At 43.0% G+C, this 25,286-nt stretch overlaps 1 protein-coding gene across 1 annotated transcript; it reads right to left on the bottom strand.

The window, feature by feature from the left end:
• LOC119575902 lies at positions 1-24,357 on the bottom strand. Its single transcript, XM_037923439.1, has 9 exons — positions 24,235-24,357; positions 21,129-21,225; positions 3,113-3,234; positions 1,607-1,736; positions 1,287-1,431; positions 1,029-1,131; positions 568-796; positions 310-439; positions 1-172 (listed from the first exon to the last, which is right to left on the bottom strand). The coding sequence occupies exons 1-8, from the start codon at positions 24,355-24,357 to the stop codon at positions 426-428; spliced, it is 963 nt and encodes a 320-aa protein (XP_037779367.1). The 3' UTR covers positions 1-172; positions 310-425.
• Between the last annotated feature and the right edge of the window lie 929 nt (positions 24,358-25,286).

The raw sequence follows: 25,286 nt of genomic DNA, 5'->3' as shown, positions 1-25,286 counted from the left end.
TTGTCCACCAGTAAATTTTGGGAGATCCTCCATTATTCAGTGTCACAATATAATGCTTGTTTTCTTGTGCTTCAATGTAGTGCAAAACTTTGTAGACATCAGTGTCCGGAAGTTGTTGCAGGAGGGTCACAGTTTGTACCACAGGGTCGAACTTGTACACTTGTGAACCTTCCTGAAGAGAAACAGTTTTCATTTTAAGGTAGTAAAGATGTAGAGGAAGCTACTCAAGCATTGCACATCAATTCTAGCAAGTTAGTTTGATAAAAAACTCGAGAGAGAAACTTGTACATTACTTCTGTTGGTACTCACAGAATATGCCATGGCAAACACGAGATAATAATTGCCCCATTCACTGAAGCCTGTAACATCATACACATCCTTGGTTCTGAAGACTAGCTCATCTTGGCGATCAAAGTAATTGCCATTCAGTCGATATAATCTTGAAACCATAAACATGAAAATGTAAAAAACAATACGGGACCTGATGAGACATTTTACACCATACTATTGTATCACCAATTTCATTAATTACAATGACTTCATTAGACTTGAAACTTGCAGAGATACCGAGATCTGGCATGAAATGAACCATCGCCGGCTGGGTCCTTGGCGCCGACGACCAAATACAACTCGCCCGCCGCCTCGAACATAACAGGCCGCCCACCAAGCCTTCTCCAGGGATAATCTGACTGGACTCGGCCGCCGTCGGCGAAGCGAGGTCCACCCTCACGATTCCTACATAGTTGGCTGAAGGGGGGGCCACCGCGATCCAGAGCTGTCCGCCTATGATGTGGCTCTGGATCAAGTAATATAAACATGATTTATATAGGAGGTTAGATACATTGTAAATAAAAGAGGAGAAGGTATTAGGCTTACAAATTATCACATTCTTGTAATAAATAAATTATATAACTGATATCCAAAATTAAATAATATTACTTAATGCTTATTCATAATGGGGCACAAAACCTCTAACAACTAAGGAATATATTAGCAGCACCAAAGAATATGATAGTGTCTAGACTTACAGTAATTTTGTCCACTCCACCGAAAATATTTAACTCTGAGTCTACTAAATGGTGCAGTGCGCTTTCATTTCTGGATACCTCGAGCACCGTGAGGTTATGATGGCTATGTAAGAAGTGGAAAAAGAAAAGCGTTTATGAGATTATGAAACTAGAAAATACTAATCAATATTTAAAAAGAAAGAAAACAGCGAGCACATGTTTGGAAAAACTCTAGTACATCACACTATGGAATAAACATCTGACTAATGTGTACTTTACCTGTGATAGCCTAACACCCAATAGTCTTTGTCTTGCGCAACCACAGCCTGCAATGCTGAGACCTCTTGAAGGAGAGAAGGCTTACTAGACATACTGAGCGCCAGTTTGTCTGTTCTATTTACCTTCATGGAAGTGACGTCAAGGTCTGGAAATATCGATGGTATTTTATACCTAACAGACTAGGAATGAGGTTTGTGCGTCTCACAGGCCAGGTGTTCTTGTTGCATGAGGTATTTATAACGAACATGATGAACCGAACTAAAGCATGCATTCTTACCTGTGTAATTTTTAATATATTGACCAAATGCACAAAAATTTACCTCGTTTATATCTCCGAGTTTCTACGGAAAATGCTTTGCTAATCTGAAGATTTGCAACATCCAGAATGTTATCTGTATATGCATTCAGGTCTGCTAAAGATCTGAATGGTCTATCATACATCGTAGCCATCTGACGATATAGAAAGTATAGTTCAATTATTGCTGCCCTTGTTCTAAACAAAGTTTACACTCCTTAAGTGAAATATAAGCATCAATCTTTATACAGAAATTATACATTCCTATATTTTGTAATGTGAATATATATAGGGTCTAAACAAGGCTCCTTCCTTGACAAGTTCACACACACATAAAGGACCGGAGATTCAAAAGCCTTAAAGTTAAGGAGCGCTGGAAGCCTTAACCGTCGTGTGGCAGCCCAAATCACAGCCCGGATAAGGCGCTGTATCTCGGTCTTAGCTTCGTATGTACAAGCGTCGGATCTTCAGTGGCCAATCACAGCTACTATTTTAGGCGGCTCTTACACAATCTTGACCAATCACAAGCAATAAATGCTCATCAGCACTGTATCGAGCCCATGGTATATTGGAACTTTTAACGGTCTTTCCAGAATTATCAGAGCAGGGGAAATATGCAAGATTCCTTATATATATAATAATAATAAAAAACTGACCTTATTAAGGGAATGCAGGAGTATCGTGAAACATAGGAACTAAGTATTGTCTCATCGCGAAGATGGCTAGTATTACAAGGGTAATTTTAGCATCCTACCTCTCGTCAAAAGACCGATAATGCTTAGAAAAACTTTTAAAGGCATAGCTATATTTGTACATCTTCCATTGAATCTTTGTGATGCTCACCCATCCTCCTGAAACGACGATAGCACCAATGAAAATATTGATATTAATAGTATATAAACAGTATTAAAAATAAAGACAAAAAGCATTGCGTCTGAAGCAAAGACAGTACTTATGCTAGTTATAGTGTAATGTCTTGTTTACTTGGGTTGGAGTGAGATACATGCATATTGGCAATACAACTTGTTATACTGGAAGGTCATATTCATTACTTTATTTATTAGTCCATCAACTTCTATTTGGGCAAAATGCAAATAGTAAGGTAGTAATTGTTCTACGTCTCAAAAATGTGATTTATGGTTCCGCTAAGGCTGCTCTCCCCCTGCCTTACTCTACAGTGCCTTGATTCATATAAGTATGGCGGATCCCTTGCTTTATGTATGGGTTGTAGGAGCTCTCGGCCGTAAGCCACGGCGCCTTAAGGAGATACAGTGCCGTAATGCATTTGAGCACCTGGTCCCAGGTAGGTGACAGCTTTCAAGGTCTCTCATGGTGTGGTGTGGTGTGTGTGTGCATTCCATATAACGGGATCAAATTGCATAAACTTTATGTCAATATTAAGGCACTTTTCTCAATTATATATTAAAAGGTTTTGTAAAACATGCTAGTTTTTATTCTCGGCTTAATCACATACAAAAAAGACAGTATAGACAAGCACTACACTTTCCATAACCCTTCCCTGTCTATTTACCAGGTGGGCGAGGTCTGGAGGTTCTGGTAGAGACCAAGCAGCAGGCAGACAGGCAGCCGTCAATAGTAAAACATGCAGTATGACCAGGGACACATTTGGTGCTACATTCATCATATTCCTGCCTGAAAAGAGATACATCCTCAACAAAGTGCTACTAGAATACTGTTCTTGACTGCCTTGAAAGGCACTACAAAAAGAGGTTTTTATTTTTTTTTTCTGCATAGGAATAGGCAATGTTCTTCGTTTATAAATGAAAATTATATAGAAAAAAGTACTCCTAGTGAAATATTCATATGTAAATTGTTTAATTACTTAAAATAAATTCATATGTATTGTAAGAAAAATGTGAGATATACTATTAACCCTTTCAGCTGTTTCATATCAGTATTTCATATATTCAGACACGTACATGTAAGCTTCCCTAAAAAAAAAATCCTCTTCGACATGTACTCCAGAGGTGAAGGCGATAGATTAAAATTTTTCGCCTGGTAAACCCTTAGTATTAAAATTTCCATGCTTTTTTTTTTTTTTTTTTTTTACCAGTTTCTGGAAAAATATTTTTACCAAATCTGCCTACTTTTCATTTCAGAATCTACAAAACTTCTCTCGTTTATTTTATTGTTAATCTTATTCCCGTTGTTCGTTCATCCACATGGATTTATTTACTTTAGTTCCATTCTGCGGCCAGAAGCGCACATTCCTTTAAACAACTGCCAGTGCACAACTCCCACTTCTTTCGTTTGCCCTCCACTCGTTTGACTTTGGCTGAGGAGTAGAAGGGGGTCAGGCGTGCATGGCGGGAGAGTAGGTAGGTACTGATACTTTCATGCAGATTGCCTGCAACGTTCATCTGCAGCACCTATTTCCGCTGGTCAACCTCGTGTCATGACACGGGAATCTGGAACTCTCTGCAATCTTGTTCAATATATCATGTACATATATTCTCTCTACTCTCAGGATACATGAACAAATGAAGATCTAGTCCCCTGTAGGTAAAGCTTCATTATGGACGGAGTCTAGAATACTGAAATTCTTGGGTGTTGATGACGAGCATCTCTCTTGACCTGTCCAGCATGCTGTGTATCAGAACTGATAAAGCCGCAGGAGTGTTATGCAGTCTGTTCCTCACAATGTGCGAGATGGAAATTATGAAATCACTTCCCATCCTCTTGATTATTCAGGTCTGTAAAGCTGCTACCCACCAGGACCTTAAACTTTTAGTCTGCCATTTTTTAATGAAAGGGGGAAGGGCTCTGTGAAGCCAATTTCAAATAGCTTCATTAGGATGGCATTTTTCCATGTATCATAAGCTTTTCTGAAATCAAATAAAACTGCCAGGAGGCGATGCTTAAAGGCAGATTCCAGTCCCACATGGGTGCAACACGATCTCGTTTCTCCAAAATCATATTGGAATTCTGTCAGCACATTGTATTTCTTCAAGAACCAAGTTAGTTTCAAGTTTACCATTTTCTCTAACAATCTGTAGAGGCACCTTGTTAGAGATATTGGTCTATTGCAGTAGCCATGCCTGGGGTGGGAATGATTTTTTTTTTCCAGCTTTCTGGCACTGTGCTCTTCCTGAATATCCGAATATAAAGATGTACCAAATATTTTAGGCAAGTCTCTGGTAGATGCATTACCATCTTGTAAGATACATCATTTACTGGGGCTGTTTTCGGCAGAGTTTCTCGGAAGAGACTAATTCCCTATAGCTGATAGGTTTTAATGCCTTTCCTCTCCATCTCTGTTCTTAGTCTTTAGACGATAAGAGATGTCGTTCTTTTTCAATTCAAATGCTGAAAAATTGCGGGTGTTAGATTGCTCAGAGGACATCTATGCACACCAACACTCTGCCCATAACTTCACCCATGTTATGACTGTACAAACAAGAATCTCTATAAACCCTGTGTTTATTGCCCAATAAAGAAAAAAATACTGAGGTTTCCTCTGGACCTGCCAGATAATATAGAGGTTATCTTGTAACTTGTATCAGCATCCACTATAGCTAGTGTTCAGGGTGGTAGAACTCATGCTAAGGCCAGAGTGAACTGCCAGTGCAGACGAAGGCAGGAAGTCAGCGTGCCTCGCCTGTGCCCAAGTATCATTGCATAAAGCAACCCTCCCATTTCCTACCCTCGTATCTGGAGCCTCCTCCTGGGGTGCAGTATTATGTAGCACTTTCTCCCAGGTAGCTGCCTGTAATAAAACTCACGTTCACACTTGACAAGCTGAGCACTGAAACCTTGGCTGTGTCCTAAGTGTTTGAGGGTGCTCTGCAAGGCCACTCTGTTCATATTGTAACAGAGCACGAGGTTCCTGGATCAGAAGGCAACCACTCAAACTTATCATAAAAATTAACTGGGAAGGAGCTTGCATTAAGTAGGTAGTTAAAAAAAAATAAAAAAGCACAAGAGATAGCAAGTTTCAAACCAGGAGGACAAATGCATTAGGTTCTGGTGGAGTTGCATCGTCTTCTCGGTCTCGTATTGCTAGTGCTGGTGTACTGAATGCAAGATCATGTGGGTTGATAATGATTACTTGGCGAAGTTAGTCATAAGGAAGTCTTTCCACACTGATCACAGCCTCTCTTTATCTTGAGGGATATGAGTGCACAAGCCCATGTGATGAAACCCTGCCCTTATGACTACTGACAGTGGTGTTAGGTTAATAGATAGCAAAATCACGGATCTTCAATAGCTGAATTTGAGCTTCCCACACAGTCTTCTCTTGCCTTCAGCATTAGCAAAGACTATGCAAGGACCATTTGCATTTGGCAAGGTTAAGGAGATTTTGTAAATTGTTAAATCAAATCCGACATTTTGCCCACGAAAAGCCGTACCTTATTCAGAATGCATGTGGTTGGACACTATCACTCTAGAACCTGCAGTTAAGCCTGTGTATATTCCGGCATACAGGATCCCGCACAACAGGCATCAGATTCTGGAAAAAGAAGTGCAGGTATGCTGCAGCATGGGTAATTCAACTGTCGACTAGTCCTTGGTCAGTGCTGATGCTGCTATTTCCGAAGCCTAACATCATGGGTTTCATCCTGAGATTTTTGGCATCAGAACTAGGTGACCCTTCTGTTGCCTTTTCCCATTCCTAATCTTTACTATCTCTTGCAAGACATTGGTAGGTAGAGTAAAATATCGACTCAAGCATAAGATTTCCTTCAGGTCCTCCTTGTAGAGGACAGCCGACCATATAATGCATTCGATACATCTGGGTCGAGTTCCTTGCATCGTCTATGGGTCTTATGATCTCTCCTCTGACGTTTAGTCATCTTAAGGCCCTTGTCTTACAGGTTTACTTAATTATCAGGTGCTAGTCCATTTTGACATTTTGGTTTGTTCACCTTTGATCAAGGACCATGAACCACGATTGCGACACAGGTAAAGTTACTCCTGGGGTTAGCACGTTTGTATAGGTTGTTCATCAGGGATTATGGGAGGATCCCTTGGGGTTGGGGTCGAGAAGAATGTTGGGCTAGGAGCACGAGGGAATTTGTCTAATTGGTTTTGCTAGTAAGGATCTCACTAGTGCAAACAGAAATTACAATCACCAATAGGGAAATGTTAGCAATTGTATGGGCTCTTATAATTCCGAGATATCATCATACGGTACATGGAAATGGCTCATATGGAACACATTCTGTTCACAACTGCTGAAATTGTCACATGCTTCAATTGTTACAGGTTGCAACCTCAGAGGTGGGATGAGGCTGCAGACTTCCCCCTTCACTTAGTCTGCCTTCATCAGCCATTTTAAAGTGCTTCACAGGTTCCTCTCTTGGAAAAGCTGAATAAAAGATGAGGTGTATACTGCCCAACAAGAGTATTAACTTGGAGAATTCATCCAAAGTGAATTAAGAGTCACAGAAGGATTGTCTGGCAAGTCCCGGTGGTACCAGAAAGTTGCATGTGTTTTAGTCTGCTCATGAATCTTATAAAACAGTGCACTGTGGTATCTATAAGGCAGGGCAGTTGACCTGCAACCAATTTTATTTCTCATGGTTAGTAATGAGGGTAGGGAAGCATGTGACTATCTGGGTTCACCACATGGTCCTCATGCTCATGAACAATTTTTCTCACTACTGATTTCGTGGCAGTTCCCTCGAATACTACTACGCGCATCACAAAATTTGTTGGCTGTCCAAAATAATGAACCTCAGAAAATGGTTTGCAAATTAGGTGTTACCCAGTTTTGCACAGGTGAATGTTTTGCCGTTCCACCCAGCAGCTAATAGCATTATAGGACGGTGAAAGAGATCTGTCCTCACCATTCTGCATGAACTGGTGGACGACAGCAAGGATGATTGGGACGCTCTTCACCCCCAGTTTCCATTTGCCCATCAACTTTACCTTCTACTCTTTCTTGCCAATAGCCACACTCTTCTCATGGGGCAAGACAAGGGGTTGCTATACAAACTCATGGAGATAAAGCCACACCCACTGTATGAGGACAACTATGCTGTCTATTTGGTTTCTTGTCAACAGCAAGGCCCTCCTGACTAGCTCGCATGGTAAAATTATTGAGTACCAGCAATTTTTTTTTTTGTGGAAAGTGTCAGTGCTGCACCTTAGATGTTTTAGAAAAATCCTGTACATGATACTGTTCAGCCTAAACTTGGCCCATTATTTGTGGTACCCTATAGAGTTGTAGCAGTTAAAAACAAGGCAGAATGCAGCTTCTTGTTGATTGGTCCATGCAGATAGCACTCTGACACACTGAAGTTGGCTGACCATATTATCAATGCCTGGATCCTTGTGGGAGGAGGCTCTCATCACCTGCCACACAATGTGAAAAATGCACCTTGGGCTATAGTGGAGGAACTTAGGAAGGATTACCCCAAAGCAGCTAGGAAGAGGCCCATTTTATACTATTGCCACTTCACAACACTTTGCAGCTCACACTATATCACAGAGATCAGTTAAGGATCAATAGCAAGATTTCCACTAAGAAATTATCTTGATACATTAATGGTTAATGGTTAAAAGCAAGAGAAATGTGCTAGACATCTAAGGTCAGTAGCACTATAGTTAATGTTTGGGAAGGGTGGTTGAGTTAGTGATTAGTTGTCTAAGCTGGGCAAAGGAATTGGTGAGTGAAAGGGTTAGGGTCGGGTGTGGTAAGGAGTTAGATTATATGAAGGATATGTATGTGTTTGAGGAAAGAGAATAGGTTGTTGAAGCAGAAAGTGTGGGATTCTGAAAGGATGTCTGATAGGTTGGGAGGTCGGTGAAGGGAGGATAGATGGGGGAAAGCAGAGGTACGGGTTGTTTCAAACGTGGGCATGATAATAGGATGTGTGGGATTGAAAGGGGAACATTACATAAGGAACATAAGGGTGGATCAGATTTTGACATCAGATAGGAGTGTGTTAGACGGGTGTGGCCAATGCGTATGCGGGCGAGAGCAGTCTCCCAACGTCTGTTCCGATGAAATGGAGCTGACCAGGAGGAGATTGATAGTTTTACAGAATGTAATTTATTAGTGCGGAGGCTGACCAAAAAGATTGCCATCGATTATACAAGAAGGTCTTAAAGTGTGGGTAATAATCCGTGGCTGGGATACGTGAGAAGCGTGGTTGGTATGATGTGGACATAGAGGCGTGGCGTGCTAGTGTATCTGCCTGTTCATTGCCGGGGATTCCAACATGGCTGGGCACCCAGCAAAATTTGATTGTTTTATGGCGTGTGGACAGGTAGAACAACCAGTTCTGGATCTTACAAACAAGGGGGTTGGTGGTGTGTATTGACTTTATGAGAGTTAATGAGTTACGGAGTCAGTAAAAATTGTAAAAGAGGAAGAGGAAAGTGAGTATATGTGTTTTAGAGCAAAAAGGAGTGCATACAATTCTGCAGTAAGGACACTGGATTCAGGAGGAAGGGAGTATTTGAAAGTACGAGTTGGGAAGATTACTGCAAAACCAGCACCGGAGGTGGATTTGGAGCCATCAGTATATACGTGAATACTACAGGAATGAGTGGAGACATGGTCAAGGAAATGTGTGAGAAGGACAGTAGGAGGGATATTTGATTTTGGTGGGTCGGGGAAAACAGAAGAGCAAATATGGGGGTGAGGTATGAGCCATGGAGGGACGGAATGGACAGAGAATGGGAGAGGTTGGAGATGGGGGAAAGGGGAATGTGAGAGGAGGGTATCCATGCGTGTTGAGAAAGGAGTAGGTAATCGTGGAGATGAAGCTAAGGTAAGAAGTAGGGGTTGTGGGATATTTAGTTTAGTGAGGGAAAATTGGTGGAATCGAACATAGCATCGGAGAGAGAGAAGGGCACGACGTCGAGATAGAGATGGTATGCCTGATTCAGTGTACAGGCTCTCAGCTGGGGAGGAGCGAAAGGCGCCTAGTGCTAAGCGAAGACCACAGTGATGGATTGTATCAAGATGGGCAAGGAGAGAAGTTGAGGCAGAGGAGTTGATTATGGATGCCATATCTAGAGTGGAGAGGATCAAAGTAACATGAAGATGAAGGAGAGTTTTGCGATCTGAGCCCCATGATATATGGGAGAGAGTTTTTAAGATTCGAAGACGGCGGAGAGCTTTTTCTTTAATGTGTAGAATATGGTCTCGCCAGGACAGTTTGGAGTCAAAAATGACACCTAGGAATTTGCCAGAGGAACGGCATTGGAGTGGAGTGCCATATAAGAAGAGTGGGGGGAGAGGACCTACACGTGAGCGAGAGAAAAGAATGGAGAAAGATTTAGAGGTAGAAAAGCGGAAGCCATGGTTTGTGGCAAGGAAGATACTGATGAGATTGCAGATTGAAGAAATTGGTAGAGATTTGGTATGGATGTGCCAGAGGCATAGATGGTTAAATCATCAACATATAGTGATGACCGGGCTCCTGGTGGTAAAACTGAGACAATATCATTAACAGCAAGAAGGAATAAAGTGGTACTGAGCACACTGCCTTGTGGGACACCTTCGATTTGGGGAAAGAAAGATGTGGCAGAGGCGATTTTGACCTGGAAAGTGCGTTGGGAGAGGAAGGACTTTATGAAGACACCCATGTTTCCACGTATGCCTAGAGAGGACAATTGTTGGAGGATATGGTACCGCCATGTCGTATCATATGCTTTTTCTAGATAAAAAAAATAGCTAGTACGGATTCATGGTGTGCAAATGCAGATGTAATATATGTCTCAAAATGAGCAAGGGGGTCAGCTGTGCTTCTGGCACGGCGAAAACCGAATTGGGAAGGAGAGAGATGATTGTGAGATTCAAGATACCACATTAAGCGGAAGTTCACCATTCGCTCTAATAGTTTGCACAAGCAGCTAGTTAGTGCGATGGGGCGATAGTCTTGAGGAAGGGTACCCGATTATGGGTTTCAGGAAGGGAAGGATAAGAGCTTCTCGCCAATTAGAAGGGAAATTTCCTGATGTCCAAATGTGGTTGTAAATTTTTAATAGGAAGGATAAGGAGGAAGATGGGAGTTGCCGGAGCATACGGTAGTGAATACCGTCAGGGCCTTCATGAGTGTTACGGCACGATTGTAGGGCAGCAATGAATTCAGATGAAGAAAATGGGGCATTATAGGACCATCAGAGGATGGGGGTGAAGGTAATGGGGGTACGTTCTCTGGTGGTCTTAATAGAAGAGAAGTGTGAAGATAGGTGAGAAACCACTACTGACCTGGCTGAAATAATCACCCAGTTCATTAGCGACTTGGAGGGGTTCAGAAATGAGGGTATTTCGAATATGGAGGACAGGGGCAGGATGGGGGGATGTTGCCTGATAGTTTATGGATTCGGCGCCAAACATTTGAGATAGATGTAGAGGATGTAATTGATGAAACATAATTTCGCCAGCTATTTGTTTTACTATTCCGGATTGTTAAAGGAGATAAGCAGATGCTCTTTTAAAGGAGATAAGGGCTGATAGTTGATTTGGAGTACCTCTCTTGTAGCGGTAACTGTTCCAGGCTGCACGTTTTAAGCGAAGTGCTTTAGTGCAATCAGAATTCCACCATGGAACACATTTGGAGGTATATGTCTTGAGGTCGAGGGATAGCTGTAAGTGCAGCACTTAAGACTGTATTTGTGAAATACTGTATCATTTCTGAAATGGAAGTGAGGAGGATGGAGGGGTATGAATAGCAGAGAGTGAAGTGAAAGTATGCCAGTCAGCTCTATCAAAGCACCAGCGTGGGGAGTTAGGGAGTGGTACGTATGAAGTAGGAGAAAGGAGAACTGGAAAGTGGTCTAAGACTGACCAGTGGAAATCTAAATGAAGAGAAGGGGAGCATAGAGCGAGGTCAATGCATGAAAAAGATTGCCGTGCGTGTATCAAAGTGTGTGGGGCGATCTGAATTTAGTATAGTAAGGTCAGCTGTGGAGAGGAAGCGCTCTAGAGATCGGCCTCGGGAGTTTGTGATAGATCACCCCATAGAGTGTGGCGGCAGTTAAAGTCACCAACTATGAGGAAAGGTGGTTGAAGTTTGGAAATTAGATTTTCAAAAGCAACAAGTCAATGGGGTGGATGGGAGAAGTAGACTGATATCACTGTGATCCAACGATGAAGGAAGATACGGATAACTGTGCAAGGGACATTGGTTTGAAAGGGAGGTGTAAAATAAGGTGTTTCTGATTGATAAGTATTGATGAGAGACATAAAGGGAATGTGGGGATGAGACAAAATGATAATTGGGGATTGGTATTGGAGGATGTGTTAGAAAGGTCTCTTGAAGGCATACAATAGATGGATTATAAGAGGAAAGGATATGACGAAGGTCAGGTCTGTGGGAGCGGAAACCGCGAATATTCCAATGAAGGATAGTTATACTTTACTGATTTTGAGGGGGGAAGCAGCTATAGGGTGGGAAAAGGACTGAGAGGTCTGAGATGGGAGAGGTGTGGGAGTTGGTGTTCTACTAGGAGGGGTATTAGGAGATGGAGGGTCTGAGGAAGGGGATACTTGTGACATAAGGGATTCACGTGTGTATCCAGGAGGGAGTGGAAGGATAGAGGGGGATGGGGGGAGGGATAATGTGGGCGGGGTTGGGTAGGGGTTGGGGTTGGGGTTGGGGTCGGGGGGGGATGGGCTGTGTTGGGAGGGGGTAGGAGGATTGGGTGTAGGGGGGATATCGTTAGGAGGAGGATGGATATCAGCTGTTACTTGGAGTGTGGAAGGAGCAGGAGTTGTAAGATTTGGAGGTTGTGTCAGTTTTCATTAGGTAATCTTGAATATTTTCAATGGTTTCTTCTAAGGAGTTGGTTTGGGAGTTTTGGGGGATATAGGATTTCTTGTGAGGGGGGGGAAGAGAGGACTGGTGTCTCAAGCAAAGGAGTAAAGGAAGGTGGAGGTGATTGTGTGGTAGGGGAAGAGGGGGTGGAACGTTTGTTCTGTCTGTTACGGGTAGTGCGAGGAGGGAGAGGGGAAGGTGTTGGGGTTGTGGTGGTGATTGAAATATCTGTAGTAGAGATTGGAGTGTCTGGATTTAGGATGGCAAAGAGTTGACTGGGGAAGGTAGGAGGTAGAAGAGGGGGGTAGATGTAGGGGGGGTGGGTTTAGGAGAATTGGTAGAATGAGCAGTATTACTGGAGTAAGGAGTAAGAGAGAAACCACGTCGACGTGCTTCTTGTCTGGCTTCACGTAGTGTGAGTCCAAGTTTGAATCTGAGAGTTGCTACCTCAGACTCAAATTTGTAGGTGGGACAGCCCCTATAAAATACATTATGGGGGCCCGCCACAGTTGGCACATGTGCGTGATTGTGGCAGGGCAGTTAGATCGGGTATGGCCAGGTTGGGCACATAGTGGGCATCTGGCTGTGGAACGGCAATGTTTGGCTGGGTGTCCTAGACGCCAACAATTTTGGCACTGACGTGGAGGAGGTTGGTATGGACGAACAGGGAGGGATTCTCCTCCTATATAGACGTTAAAGGGAAGGTCATGTCTACGGAAGGTAATTTAGGCTATGTAAGTGGGTTCTTTCGATTACCTCTGGGGGGAATGGAGTAGCATTGTACTGACGTTGCATCATAGTCTGTGAGACAGGCAAGTAGGTCTTCTCCACAATCCGACCAATCTTTGTCATAGATTGGGCAATTTGCTGGGGAGATTGAAACTGTTCCGGTTCAAGTATTGAGGGTTGGATGGGGTTCTGCAAGGATGGGGTTACCATGTCTGTTAGTTTTGTTAATGCTATAGCTTGGTTTTCGGATGTTACTGTGACAAGACGGGAGCGGTCGGGGTCGGCTACGGAAAGAGACTTTACCTACTTGTTTTGGAGACATTGTTGGAAGAGAAGGGTGTTGTCAGAGTAGGGAGCTGTGGGAGGGATCACGAAAAATCGGTCCCATTTGGCTGCGCTGAAGAGGGTATTCAATATTGTTGTAGTGATAGGGGTAGTCGAAGGGCGGGTGCGTGACGATGGAGTAGTGTTGAAGGAGGTAGTGTTATGGGGAGGTGGGCAATAAGGCTGTAAGGTATTAATAAGGGAGGATGGGGTGGTTGATGTTGGAGGTTGTGGGGGTAGAGGTGATGAAGTTGAGCATGCTGGGAGAGTGGAAATGTTCCTTAAGGATTGGTTGTTGGCTACTGTACTAGTAGGCATTGATGAGGGGGTAGTTGTTGCAGTGTTCGGAGCCGTGGTCAAAGGAGAGCCTGGGGTCAGGGAATCGGATGAGTTTACATCTTTGGGGCTATTTGATAAAGGGGCAAGCCTCATTGCCCCTAATAGTGGAGATAAGTTTTCATTATTGGCCATGGTAAGCCTGGATTATGTTGGGGATAAAAACAGTCCACCCCTCAGGGTCCCCTTGAGGGGTAAGGGCTAGATAACTAAATCAGGGGAATACCGTGCCCATGGCTCCCTCAGGCCGTTCAGGACTGGCACAAAGTCAGCCTTTCATCCTTTCAGCACGGCTCTCACACCTTAGGAGGTGGATAGGAGAAGGGTTTGGTGAAGGGACAGAAACGAAAGGTGGGAAGGAAAATAAAGACCATGCAAAATTAGTTGAGCCGAGGGCTGAGTCCCAAGGTTGGGGAGTTCCCCATCATTGGGTCCCAGTCTCCGCCTCCTAAGCCCCCCCACGACAACAACGGGCAAGGGATTGGGGGGGTCTTGATACATTAGCCTATTCAATCAGGTCTTATCCTCGATATCCGTGATGTGGAGTTGTATTTCATTTGGTCTCTTCATTATCGGCAAAATCTCGAATGTGTAGTCAAGAAAGCGCACAGTATAAGGAAAGCTTATCTGTAGCTCACAGTTTCGACTTCTCTGCTCATGCTGTTAACACTTCCATACAATGTTCAGGAATCAGCTTCTGCTTTCAGCAATGTTATAAGTAAACTCGGTGATCTTGTAGGGATAGTAAATATTTCTAATATTACTACTTTAGCAAAAACTTTTCTTTTATCAGAATATGGTCAACAAAATCATATGGACAATAACTCATTTGTGCAGTGCACAAACGAGTTATTTGTGTACCGTAATGTGTGTAATGCATCTTCCTTCTCTGTAAAAACTCTTCTCTATTAAGCAATGCACACGGTTTTACACTAGCCCGAGGTCTCCTCACTGTCTCCCAGCTGTCGGGTATTATTCCCGTGTGATCTAACTTTAGGGCTTACAGCATACACCTTTTCCATACATAAAACAAACAACTCGTATTACATGGTTGATGTACCACACATTTTGAGGGAACTGCAGGACATGCTCTATCTTTCTCTTTCCCCAACTTCTTAAACACCATTGCCTTCATTTCTTCAAGCTTCATCTTATGTTTGTGTTCTTGTTATAAATGGGGTTATCACCACTGTTCATTCAAGGAGGTGAAAGACCAGACATCAGCCTTTTGCAGAGGACACTGTTACATTTCAATCAGTAATCAAATTCTCTGTCACAGACATCGCTGCTCATCCTGCAGTGATTATGCCATTGTTCCTAATCTTCCTAACAATCAGCATCATAATTTCCTAAATTGCATTTAGGGGAAATTTATAAGGTTCAGGAAGAATATCATACACACTTTTTTCAATCCTCTACCTCTTAACTTGTTAAGCATGACTTCTGTTGGTGTTTGGGTCGTATTATGCGAATGAATAGCAGATGCATAGGGAAGGAGCGAGGGTATGTTTGTCATACAAGTATAACTGTTGGAAAATCTTAGCATCTAAAATGACAGCCACACCAAGCCAAGCCAAGCCAGGATAGGACTAGCCGTCTGTGCTACAATCAACACTATTCCAGGCTGTGTGTTGTGTTCCCAACCCTGTGGAACGTCAACAGCCACAGAGATTTCCCATGGCTGCTGGGGAGTCGGGAGACAGAGGCCATCGAACTACACAATACAAGATGATGCTGATCCTCAGAGGGCATCGGGCCTCACAGCTTCAGTATTCTCTGAATTGGGGATGACACCCCCCTTTCATCTCTCCCCCTCAGATGACCACAGGCCTGGCAGGGGAGTCCCCCACACAACCATGTGCAGAAGGGACGTCACACCAGCTGATCAAAGCTATGTAAATGTGCTTGAAATTTTAAAGGAAACGTAAGCTCTGAAACAAAACTAAAATTAGTGAAATAAGGATGCTGAGACAGGACATCGAAATAAAAATTGTCATTATCAAAATACTAATGTTAAGATTAGTGCTAAAAGAGGAGAATCGATGTCAGGACACCCACGAGAGTGGGCATGTCAGCCCTGACAGTAGTGACGAACAAAAGGAATGTACTAAGAAATGGAAGAAAGCCAAGATCAAATCTTTGAAATGGTTAAAAGTTTAGGACTACCATCTGTAATGAAATCTATAATTATGAAGTTTGTGACTAAAATCTATAATATTAGAGGATATAACAACATGAAGTAGAGATTGCCTAATAAAACACTTCAAATATGATAAATGCACCATCAAATTTATATCATGGAATGTGTGTAGTATTAAGCCTGGGTTAAATGACTTAAGTTCTATATGCATAAACAATACTGATGAGATTTGTGTGCAAGAACCTTTTGCTGCTGCTGCCAAGATGAAAATAGCACCTTCAATTAAGGGATATTCTTCTGTGAATACAGCCATGGTTGCTGACATATGAAGATAACAGTGCTAAATAAATTAGTTAAATCAGAACACTGATGTTCAATTTCATCATTTAAAAATTTAGCTGCCTCTTGGTATTTTTCACTGTATAATATATATGGTGCATACTCTAAATTTCTGGCTAGTTCGCTACCCAATTTTCATAAGCAAGGCAAGTTATGCATGCGAGAGTGCGTCAGTGACTATACTGTAAACAGCAACTTATCCCCTTAATAACCTAGGCTGAGAATAATTATCCCACTAGGCCTGGAGCATCACAATGTACATGTCTATGACTGGTATCACACCTATGAAATAAGTTGAAAATCTCTCAGGATTTGATAAAAGTGGTCACTGACTACTATATAACACACAGGTCTGTTTACGAAAAATCGAAGAGAAAAAGAGCACCCAGCCTCACATCCACAGAGGTGGATTAAAGAACCTATTCTGACCAAGGGACACAAGTTTAGGAGCCTGCTATTTGACATCGGATAAACTTGTACAATTTAGTAAACCCAAGTAAACACTGGGAACAATTCTTGCAAATTATCTATAGTAAAACTCTTGGAAAATTAATAGACTGACAGGTAAAGGTCTCGACACCATAGTTTCAGACCATAAGAACAAGCTAATATGCTGCTAGAACAATGGGCTGGGAATTCTCAGTTGAACTCACTTCCACAAAAATAAAAGATCTCGAAAAGTCCAAAATAAATAAAATTTTAATTTAACTACTATTGACCCCTCTGACTTTGACAAAATAATCGATTTGGAATTAAAAGATCAGGCAACTGCCCTTGGCTAGAATGTCATTACTTACACCATTCTCTACTTAACTGCCCAGGTACCAGGCAACCTACTCTTAGACTAAACCTATCACAAGGGATCCTCCCGAGCTCCTGGACTAAAAGTTCCTATCCAATCCCTATATCCAAGCAGACCCATTTCCTTGACCTCTTGTCTGTGCAAAGTACCCAAGAGAAGAAATCTGAACAAACTTATGTATTACATAAATGTTACCTCCAGACTCTATTGATTTCTCCCAGGACACAGCAGTCAGCATTATTTTAGATATCCAATCTACCTTTGATATTAAAAATAGAAAAAAAGGTCATGTTCATTCATTGGTATTTAGGGAAAACTTAATATGGATTCAAATGAATCTACTGGATTGATCAGCTCAGGTTCTCTTCAGGGGCGTTGAGAGTACTCTTACTAAAGTGTTTTAACTTATTACACCTCAGGGAGGCGTACATCCCAATGCATAGATTACTAGACAATACACCACTTGAGGGCAAGAACTCACTATTACCACACCCCAGTTAATTTCAGGAACACATCCCCTCAGGCATTACTTTGAATGTTTGTCTGCAATTCACATCCATTGCCACTTTTTAGGGACGATTGCTCATTTGCCATCACCACAAGTCACATCATCAATCAGTGCTTATTTGATAATATCAGGTCATGTTCATTCCCTCTATCGTTTGACATTTCTGTCCTTTACTACTTCCAACCCTGTACCGCCAGTCAAGTGGGATGAGCCTAGGCCAGATATATTCGTTCATGTCCCTGTTGCTGATTTTGAATGTCACCATTCCTGATATCAGCACTTCATGTGTGACTAAACTTCATGACTTCCAACAGCATTCCCCCATTTAATTTCCATATTATTACATATGCAATATGCATAACTAATGCAGGAATGGCAATAATGGGATTACAGTTTGTAATGTGTTATGTAATATCTTACTGCCATGTAGAGAATAAAAAAGATGGCACCCCTAGGTGTAAACAGTATTAGTTATTGCCAGCAATGTAGCAACTAGTGTTGCCACCCGTTAAAATTCAATAGTTTACATCTTCTACATTTTTTCCCCTGCATTTGGCTTATTTACAGCATCCATATGTTACCCTTTCCCTCCCTACCCTAGTCCCCCCCCATGCACCACTATTCATTCAGGCACTTGTCATATGCCAGGCACTCCTTGACTTCGGTCAAGAAACCCATTTTCGGCTAGAACATGACTGCCAAAAGGGCCAGCCCTGTCAAACTGGCCTCATGGATACAGTCTTGAGGACCATGAAGCTCTCGCAATCGCGAGGGTTTACCCGCACAGTCGATAGTTGCGACTATTGTGGTCAAGTTTTCGCTAATCTGGTAATAATCGAGAAGGTACCGGACAGTCTCTCTTACCCCTGCTTCAGCATGGCCTCTCACCTTCTATGGCATGGAGGAATGCCTTGCGTAGTATGGAATGGCAGTATCAAAACTGCATAGAAGATATGCTGAATTCTTTATGGACACCTTGGCAATGGATCTCTGAGAATAACATGTTCCCACATTACCCATGTTAGCAGCAATCATCGTCAACTTGGGCGACCTGAGTGAGGCTAGGAGAGTCAGTTCCGCTCCAGACCATAGACGGCAGGCATGACCTGACCCGAGTGAAGCTAGCAACTCAAGCTGACCAAAATCCTGGCAGTTTGCATTGTGACAATACCATACACAACCTTGAGCTGCAGCAGTCACTTTGCGGAAGACAGCCAGTGATAGATATCTCTGTTGCTGAAGTCATGTTTGATGAGAATAAAATGATAAATCCCTCAGATAAAAACAAATAAGTTTTATTCTATTTTTAGAATGGATATTCTTGGTGTGAAATGCCGCATTTCATTTTTGCTTCTAAATTACCCACTGTATGTAAGGAATAACTGGGGTTCCCATGAAATGGTGGTGAGGGATTTGAATGCAGTTCAGCAAAATTTCTGACATATTTCCGTTGCTTAAGAACAAAGATTAATCTGTCATGGACTTTTGTTTCAAACCATTTATGTGAAATCCTTACACCTATAAAGCTGTCGAAATCCCCTCTTCTGCTGACTGCCTATTAACCACATCTCTGACCATCTTCCCACGCAAACCTCAATATGGCTCGTTGTCACTCACCAAACCTTCAAAGTGCTGACAAAATTCGATGGAACTTTGATGCTAGTGTAAGGGACAACCCAAAATTTAACGAACATTGTGTTTCGAGTGCCGAGTGTCATTTACACAACTACTCCAACATAAGGAACACACTCGACACATTCAAAACTGCACCCCTGGTCCTGTGCAATGGGATATTTCAATCTGTTTTCTGAGCATTCTTCCAGCCACCCAAGTCATTATCTGCAATTCGCTTCCTTCATAGCGATGATGCTTATTGTAATCAACTCCAAATCATGATCTGGAAATGGGTGAAGTCAGTAGTCATCAAATGAGCTTTGTCCCATTAAGAATATGAAGACAAAAATGACATGGCTTGGATAACCTATCTAACCAAAGGAATCCCAGCCTCATCCCTCTCACTAGCGGTTAGGGAAAAAGTCTAGAGATCCTGCAAATTGGTAATTATTAAATACTATGCCTAAAACAATCAACAAAACACTGAACACACAACCGCCCCACTTGACCACTACCAACTCAACAAACAGGACAAAAACTGCAAATTACAATGACCAATGGATCAGCACTACAACCACCACCCATAACCTCCCTTGCACCGACACCATACTGCACCCAGACTAACAATGCACCTCTTCCCTACACCCCCACACCTGTGGTGATCTAATGGGTACCAAGCCAGAGCAATGTTTTAATTGCACCAGCACAATCATATTGCCTCAAATGCCAACCCCCCCTCCCCAACCATCTTACCCATATCACTATACTGCGGCAAGACAACTGGCCTGAGCAGGCCAGAAAAACCTACATCCTAAAATAACAAACGACCATCTTTTTTAGGTATAGGATAAACAAACACTGATACAGGCCACTTACGAGTTCTACACTTCACGGAGTTGGCAACTGAAAAAACAACCTCAGACACCATACATCCACATCATCATGCATACCTAAAGATGAAAGTCAACCTCCTCCTCCTCCCTGTACATTGAATAATCGTAATGTATTTTTTTTCTTGGATAAAGTTATTTTGTTAGATTGCATCTTTCCCACACTTCCATCTGTGGCTTTATGGGTAACATGACCCGGGAAAAAGAAAGTTTTTAAACTTTGATATGTGTAAGGAGAATTTTACTCCAGATAAATGGAGGGTCACATCAGGCCTGTGGTGGATTACATCAGTTTTTCCGGAATCGAGTTTCTCCACTCTTGACTTGGTAAGGGTTTCTTATAAAGTCCATAGAATGGGAAAGCCAGCCACTTGTCGCATTTTCTACTTGCATGACACTGAATTATGTAAACCATTTGGGTTATGAATTCACCTTCAAGTAGTTGGATGTCCATTGTACTTAGTGGTATTCGAGGGATCTAGCAAATGTAAGGCCACCATAAACCCCAGGAATTGTCATTCTTTCAGTCAAAGCTCGATTTTTTTAGCCATATCTTAAAATCCGATTGTATATTGCCTAATTAAAAAGAACAAGACCCTGATTAGTTCGCCCTAAACGCAAAATCAGACACACTCCAAGTACTTTCTCCATCTTTGTTTTTTTGTAGACTTTATTAAGGCTTATGGTTTTATTGCAGAACCCCTTATGACATTTACAGTTAGATTGAACCACAGATACCAAGGATTCTTTTCTGCACTGAAGGCATTATTAGCTAACACTACTGGTCTGGCCTTTCCTAATTTCAATTAACTTTTGTGCTCATGACAAAGGCATGCAATGTGGGGTTAGGTGCTATGCTTCACCAAATAGTAGATTGTAAGCTTTGCCGCATTGCCTGTGCAAGCAGGTCCCGGAAACTGGCAGAACAGCCTTATCATACTACGAACCCTTAGCAATTACCTGGGCACTCCATCACTTCCAGGAGTTGCTACTCGGCTATAAAACTGGTGTGCACACCAACTACTCTGCTCTCACCACCCCCCTTCATGGTAGGAACCCAAATGGAAGATGGGCACATGCCATAGAACTGAACTCTTAGCAGAATACAATGTAATTGTTGTTTACATACCTGGCTGGCAAAATGTCGTCGCTGTTGCCCTCTCCCATGCACCCTTGCCACTTTCTGTGGATTCAATGGCCAGTAAGTATACTCTTTTTCCTCCTAGCTTCGCAAAAAGTCCCCGTCGTCATGCCAATGTTAGCTAATGCAGCTAGCCCAGCTAACCAGCCTCTTAACCTTCCCTCTGAGTTTCCCACAGTGCAAGTACCCCGTTTATAGGTACATAATAGAAAAGCTAGAGGTTAATGGTTAATGGTTAAAAGCAAGATAAATGTGCTAGACATCTAAGGTCATGTAGCACTAAAGTTAATGTTAGGGAAGGGTGGTTGAGTTAGTGATTAGTTGTCTACGCCGGGCAAAGGAATTGGTGAGTGAAAGGGTTAGAGTCGGGTGTGGTAAGGAGTTAGATTAGATGAAGGATATGTATGCGTTTGAGGAAAGAGAATAGGTTGTTGAAGCAGAAAGTGTGGGATTCTGTAAGGATGTCTGATAAGTTGGGAGGTCGGTGAAGGGAGGATAGGTGGGGGAAAGCAGAGGTAAGTATGCAAGAGAAAGGGAATGTGGGGAAGAGACAAAATGATAATTGGGGATTGGTATTGGAGGATGTGTAAGAAATTTCTCTTGAAGGTATATATACAATAGATGGGTTATAAGAGGAAAGGATATGACGAAGGTCAGGTCTGTGGTAGCGGAAACCGCGAATATTCCAATGAAGGATAGTTATACTTTACTGATATAGATTGTAGTACGTGTTGGAGATTGAGGGGGAAGCAGCTAGAGGGTGGGATAAGGACTGAGAGGTCTGAGATGGGAGGTGTGTGGGAGTTGGTGTTCTACTAGGAGGGGTATTAGGATATGGAGGGTCTGTGGAAGGGGATACTTGTGACATAAGGGATTCAAGTGTGTATCCAGGAGGGAGTGGAAGGGATAGAGGGGATGGTGGGAGGGTTAATGTGGGCGGGGTTGGGTTCGGGGGGGATGGGCTGTGTTGGGAGGGGTTAGGAGGATAGGATGTAGGGGGGATATTGTTAGGAGGAGGATGGATATCAGCAGTTACTTGGAGTGTGGAAGGAGCAGGAGTTGTAAGATTTGGAGGTTGAGTGTCGGTTTTCATTAAGTAATCTTGAATATTTTCAATAGTTTCTTCTGAGGAGTTGGTTGGGGAGTTTTGGGGGATAAAGGATTTCTCAAGCGTAGGGGCAAAGGAAGGTGGAGGTGATTGTGTGGTAGGGGAAGACGGGGTGGAACGTTTGTTCTGTCTGTTACGGGTAGTGTGAGGAGGGAGAGGGGAAGGAGTTGGGGTTGTGGTGATGATTGGAGTATCTGTAGTAGAGATTGGAGTGTCTGGGTTTAGGATGGCAAAAGAGTTTGACTGGAGAAGGTAGGAGGTAGAAGAGGGGGAGTTAGATGTAGGTGGGGTGGGTTTAGGAGAATTGGTAGAATGAGCAGTATTACTGGAGTAAGGAGTAAAGGAGAAACCACGTCGACGTGCTTCCTGTCTGGCTTCACGTAGTGTGAGTCCAAGTTTGAATCTGAGAGTTGCTACCTCAGACTCAAATTTGTAGGTGGGACAGCCCCTATAAAATACATTATGGGGGCTGCCACAGTTGGCACATGTGCGTGATTGTGCAGAGCAGTTAGTTTGGGTATGGCCAGGTTGGGCACATAGTGGGGATCTGGCTGTGGAACGGCAATGTTTGGCTGGGTGTCCTAGACGCCAACAATTTTGGCATTGACGTGGAGGAGGTTGGTATGGACGAACAGGGAGGGATTCTCCTCCTATGTATATCGTTAAAGGGAAGGTCATGTCTACGGAAGGTAATTTTGGCTATGTTAGTGGGTTTCTTTCGATGACCTCTGGGGGGAATGGAGTAGCATTGTACTGATGTTACATCATAGTCTGTGAGACAGGCAAGTAGTAGTTCTCCACAATCAGACCAATCTTTGTCATAGATTGGGCAATTTGCTGGGGAGATTGAGGGTTGGATGGGGTTCTGCAAGGATGGGGTTACCATATAGGTCTGTTAGTTTTGTTAATGCTATAGCTTGGTTTTCGGTTGTTACTGTGACAAGACGGGAGCGGTCGGGTCGGCTATGGAAAGAGACTTTACCTACTTGTTTTTGGAGACATTGTTGGAAGAGAAGGGTGTTGTCAGAGTAGGGAGCTGTGGGAGGGATCACGAAAAATCGGTCCCATTTGGCTGCACTAAAGAGTATTCAAGATTGTTGTAGAGATAGGGGTAGTAGAAGGACGGGGGTGTGACGAAGATGGAGTAGTGTTGAGGGAGGTAGTGTTATGGAGGTGGGAAATAAGGCTGTAAGGTATTAATAAGGGAGGATGGGGTGGTTGATGTTGGAGGTTGTGGGGGTAGAGGTGTTGAAGTTGAGCATGCTGGGAGAGTGGAAATGTTCCTTGAGGGTTGATTGTTGGGGGTAGTTATTGCAGTGTTCGGAGCCGTGGTCAAAGGAGAGCCTGGGGTCAGGGAATCGGGTGGGTTTACATTGTTGGGGCTATTTAATAAAGGGGCAAGCCTCATTGCCCCTAATAGTGGGGATATGTTTTCATTACTGGCCATGGTAAGCCTGGATTATGTTGGGGATAAGAACAGTCCACCCCTCAGGGTCCCCTTGAGGGGTAAGGGCTAGGTAACTAAATCAGGGGAATACCGTGCCCATGGCTCCCTCAGTCCGTTCAGGACTGGCACAAAGTCAGCCTCTCATCCTTTCAGCACGACTCTCACACCTTAGGAGGTGGATAGCAGAAGGGTTTGGTGAAGGGACAGAAACGGGAAAAAAAAAAAAAAAAAAAAAAAAAGCAAAATTAGTTGTGTCGAGGGCTGAGTCCCAAGGTTGGGGAGTTCCCCATCATTGGGTCCCAGTCTCTGCCTCCTAAGGACCCCCACGACAACAACGGGCAAGAGATTGGGGGGGAGGGTTAGCAATTACCTGGGCACTCCATCACTTCCGGGAGTTGCTACTCGGCTATAAAACTGGTGTGCACACCAACTACTCTGCTCTCACCACCCCCCTTCATGGTAGGAACCCAAATGGAAGATGTGCACATGCCATAGAACTGAACTCTTAGCAGAATATGATGTAATTATTGTTTACATACCTGGCTGGCAAAATGTCGTCGCTGTTGCCCTCTCCCATATGTACCCTTGCCACTTTCTGTGGATTTAATGGCCAGTAAGTATACCCTTTTCCTTCTAGCTTCGCAAAAAGTCCCCATCGTCATGCCGATGTTAGCTAACACAGCTAACCATCCTCTTAACCTTCCCTCTGAGTTTCCCACAGTGCAAGTACCCCATTTATAGGTACATAATAGAAAAGCTAAAGGTGAATCCTCAGGTTTTGTAACCACTCCTAGTGGGGATAAACATTCTCGTATTCATGGACAACTTTGCCAGATACTGTGAGCTGGTTCCCGTCCCAAATAAAACTGCGAAGGTCATTGCAAAGGCCTTCCATGGCTTCATTCCAAGGTACACTACACCTGTGTATTTCTCCTGTGACAACAGGACAGAATTCCAGAATGAGGTCATGGATAAGTTATGGAAGAGAATGAACATTACCCGAGTGAATATTTCACATTTTATACCTCAGAGCAATGGAATCACTGAATGCCTTAAAGGATCCATTCTAGCATTCATGTGATCACTTGTAGACAACATCCGATAACTGGGAGACTCCCCTCTATAGCTTTCAGTCTGCTATCATAGTGTTCATTCATCCCTTGGGGACACCCCACACTTTCTCCTGTACAGCAAAGAAAAGAGATTGCCATATGACCTTTTTCAGACCAGACATACACCTTAATTATCTGACTGTTACATAGAATATATCAAATAGAAACAAGATCGCATTCCAGAAGGCAAAGGAGTATCTCAAAATTTAGGGATCAGATACTCTCATACCAACATAAAATTGCATGTGCAAAGACAATAGGTGTTAGCGCTCTGATAATTCGGGAAATACACACTGGTGACTAAGCTTCCAAAACTCGCTCCTTACTTTGATGGTCCATAGTGTATTACAAGTCAAGAACAACAAAGTACACTGTAAATGTATAAAGTCTAGTTCTGTTGCTTGGTACCATTTCGATAGACAAATTAGCCCGCACATATTTTACACCTGACGTCACCTCAGATTTCAGCTTCTGTTACG

This window comes from Penaeus monodon, chromosome 8 (genome assembly GCF_015228065.2).
Source record: "Penaeus monodon isolate SGIC_2016 chromosome 8, NSTDA_Pmon_1, whole genome shotgun sequence".
Lineage (NCBI taxonomy): Eukaryota > Metazoa > Arthropoda > Malacostraca > Decapoda > Penaeidae > Penaeus > Penaeus monodon.
This window is presented reverse-complemented; position numbering and strand designations above follow the sequence as displayed.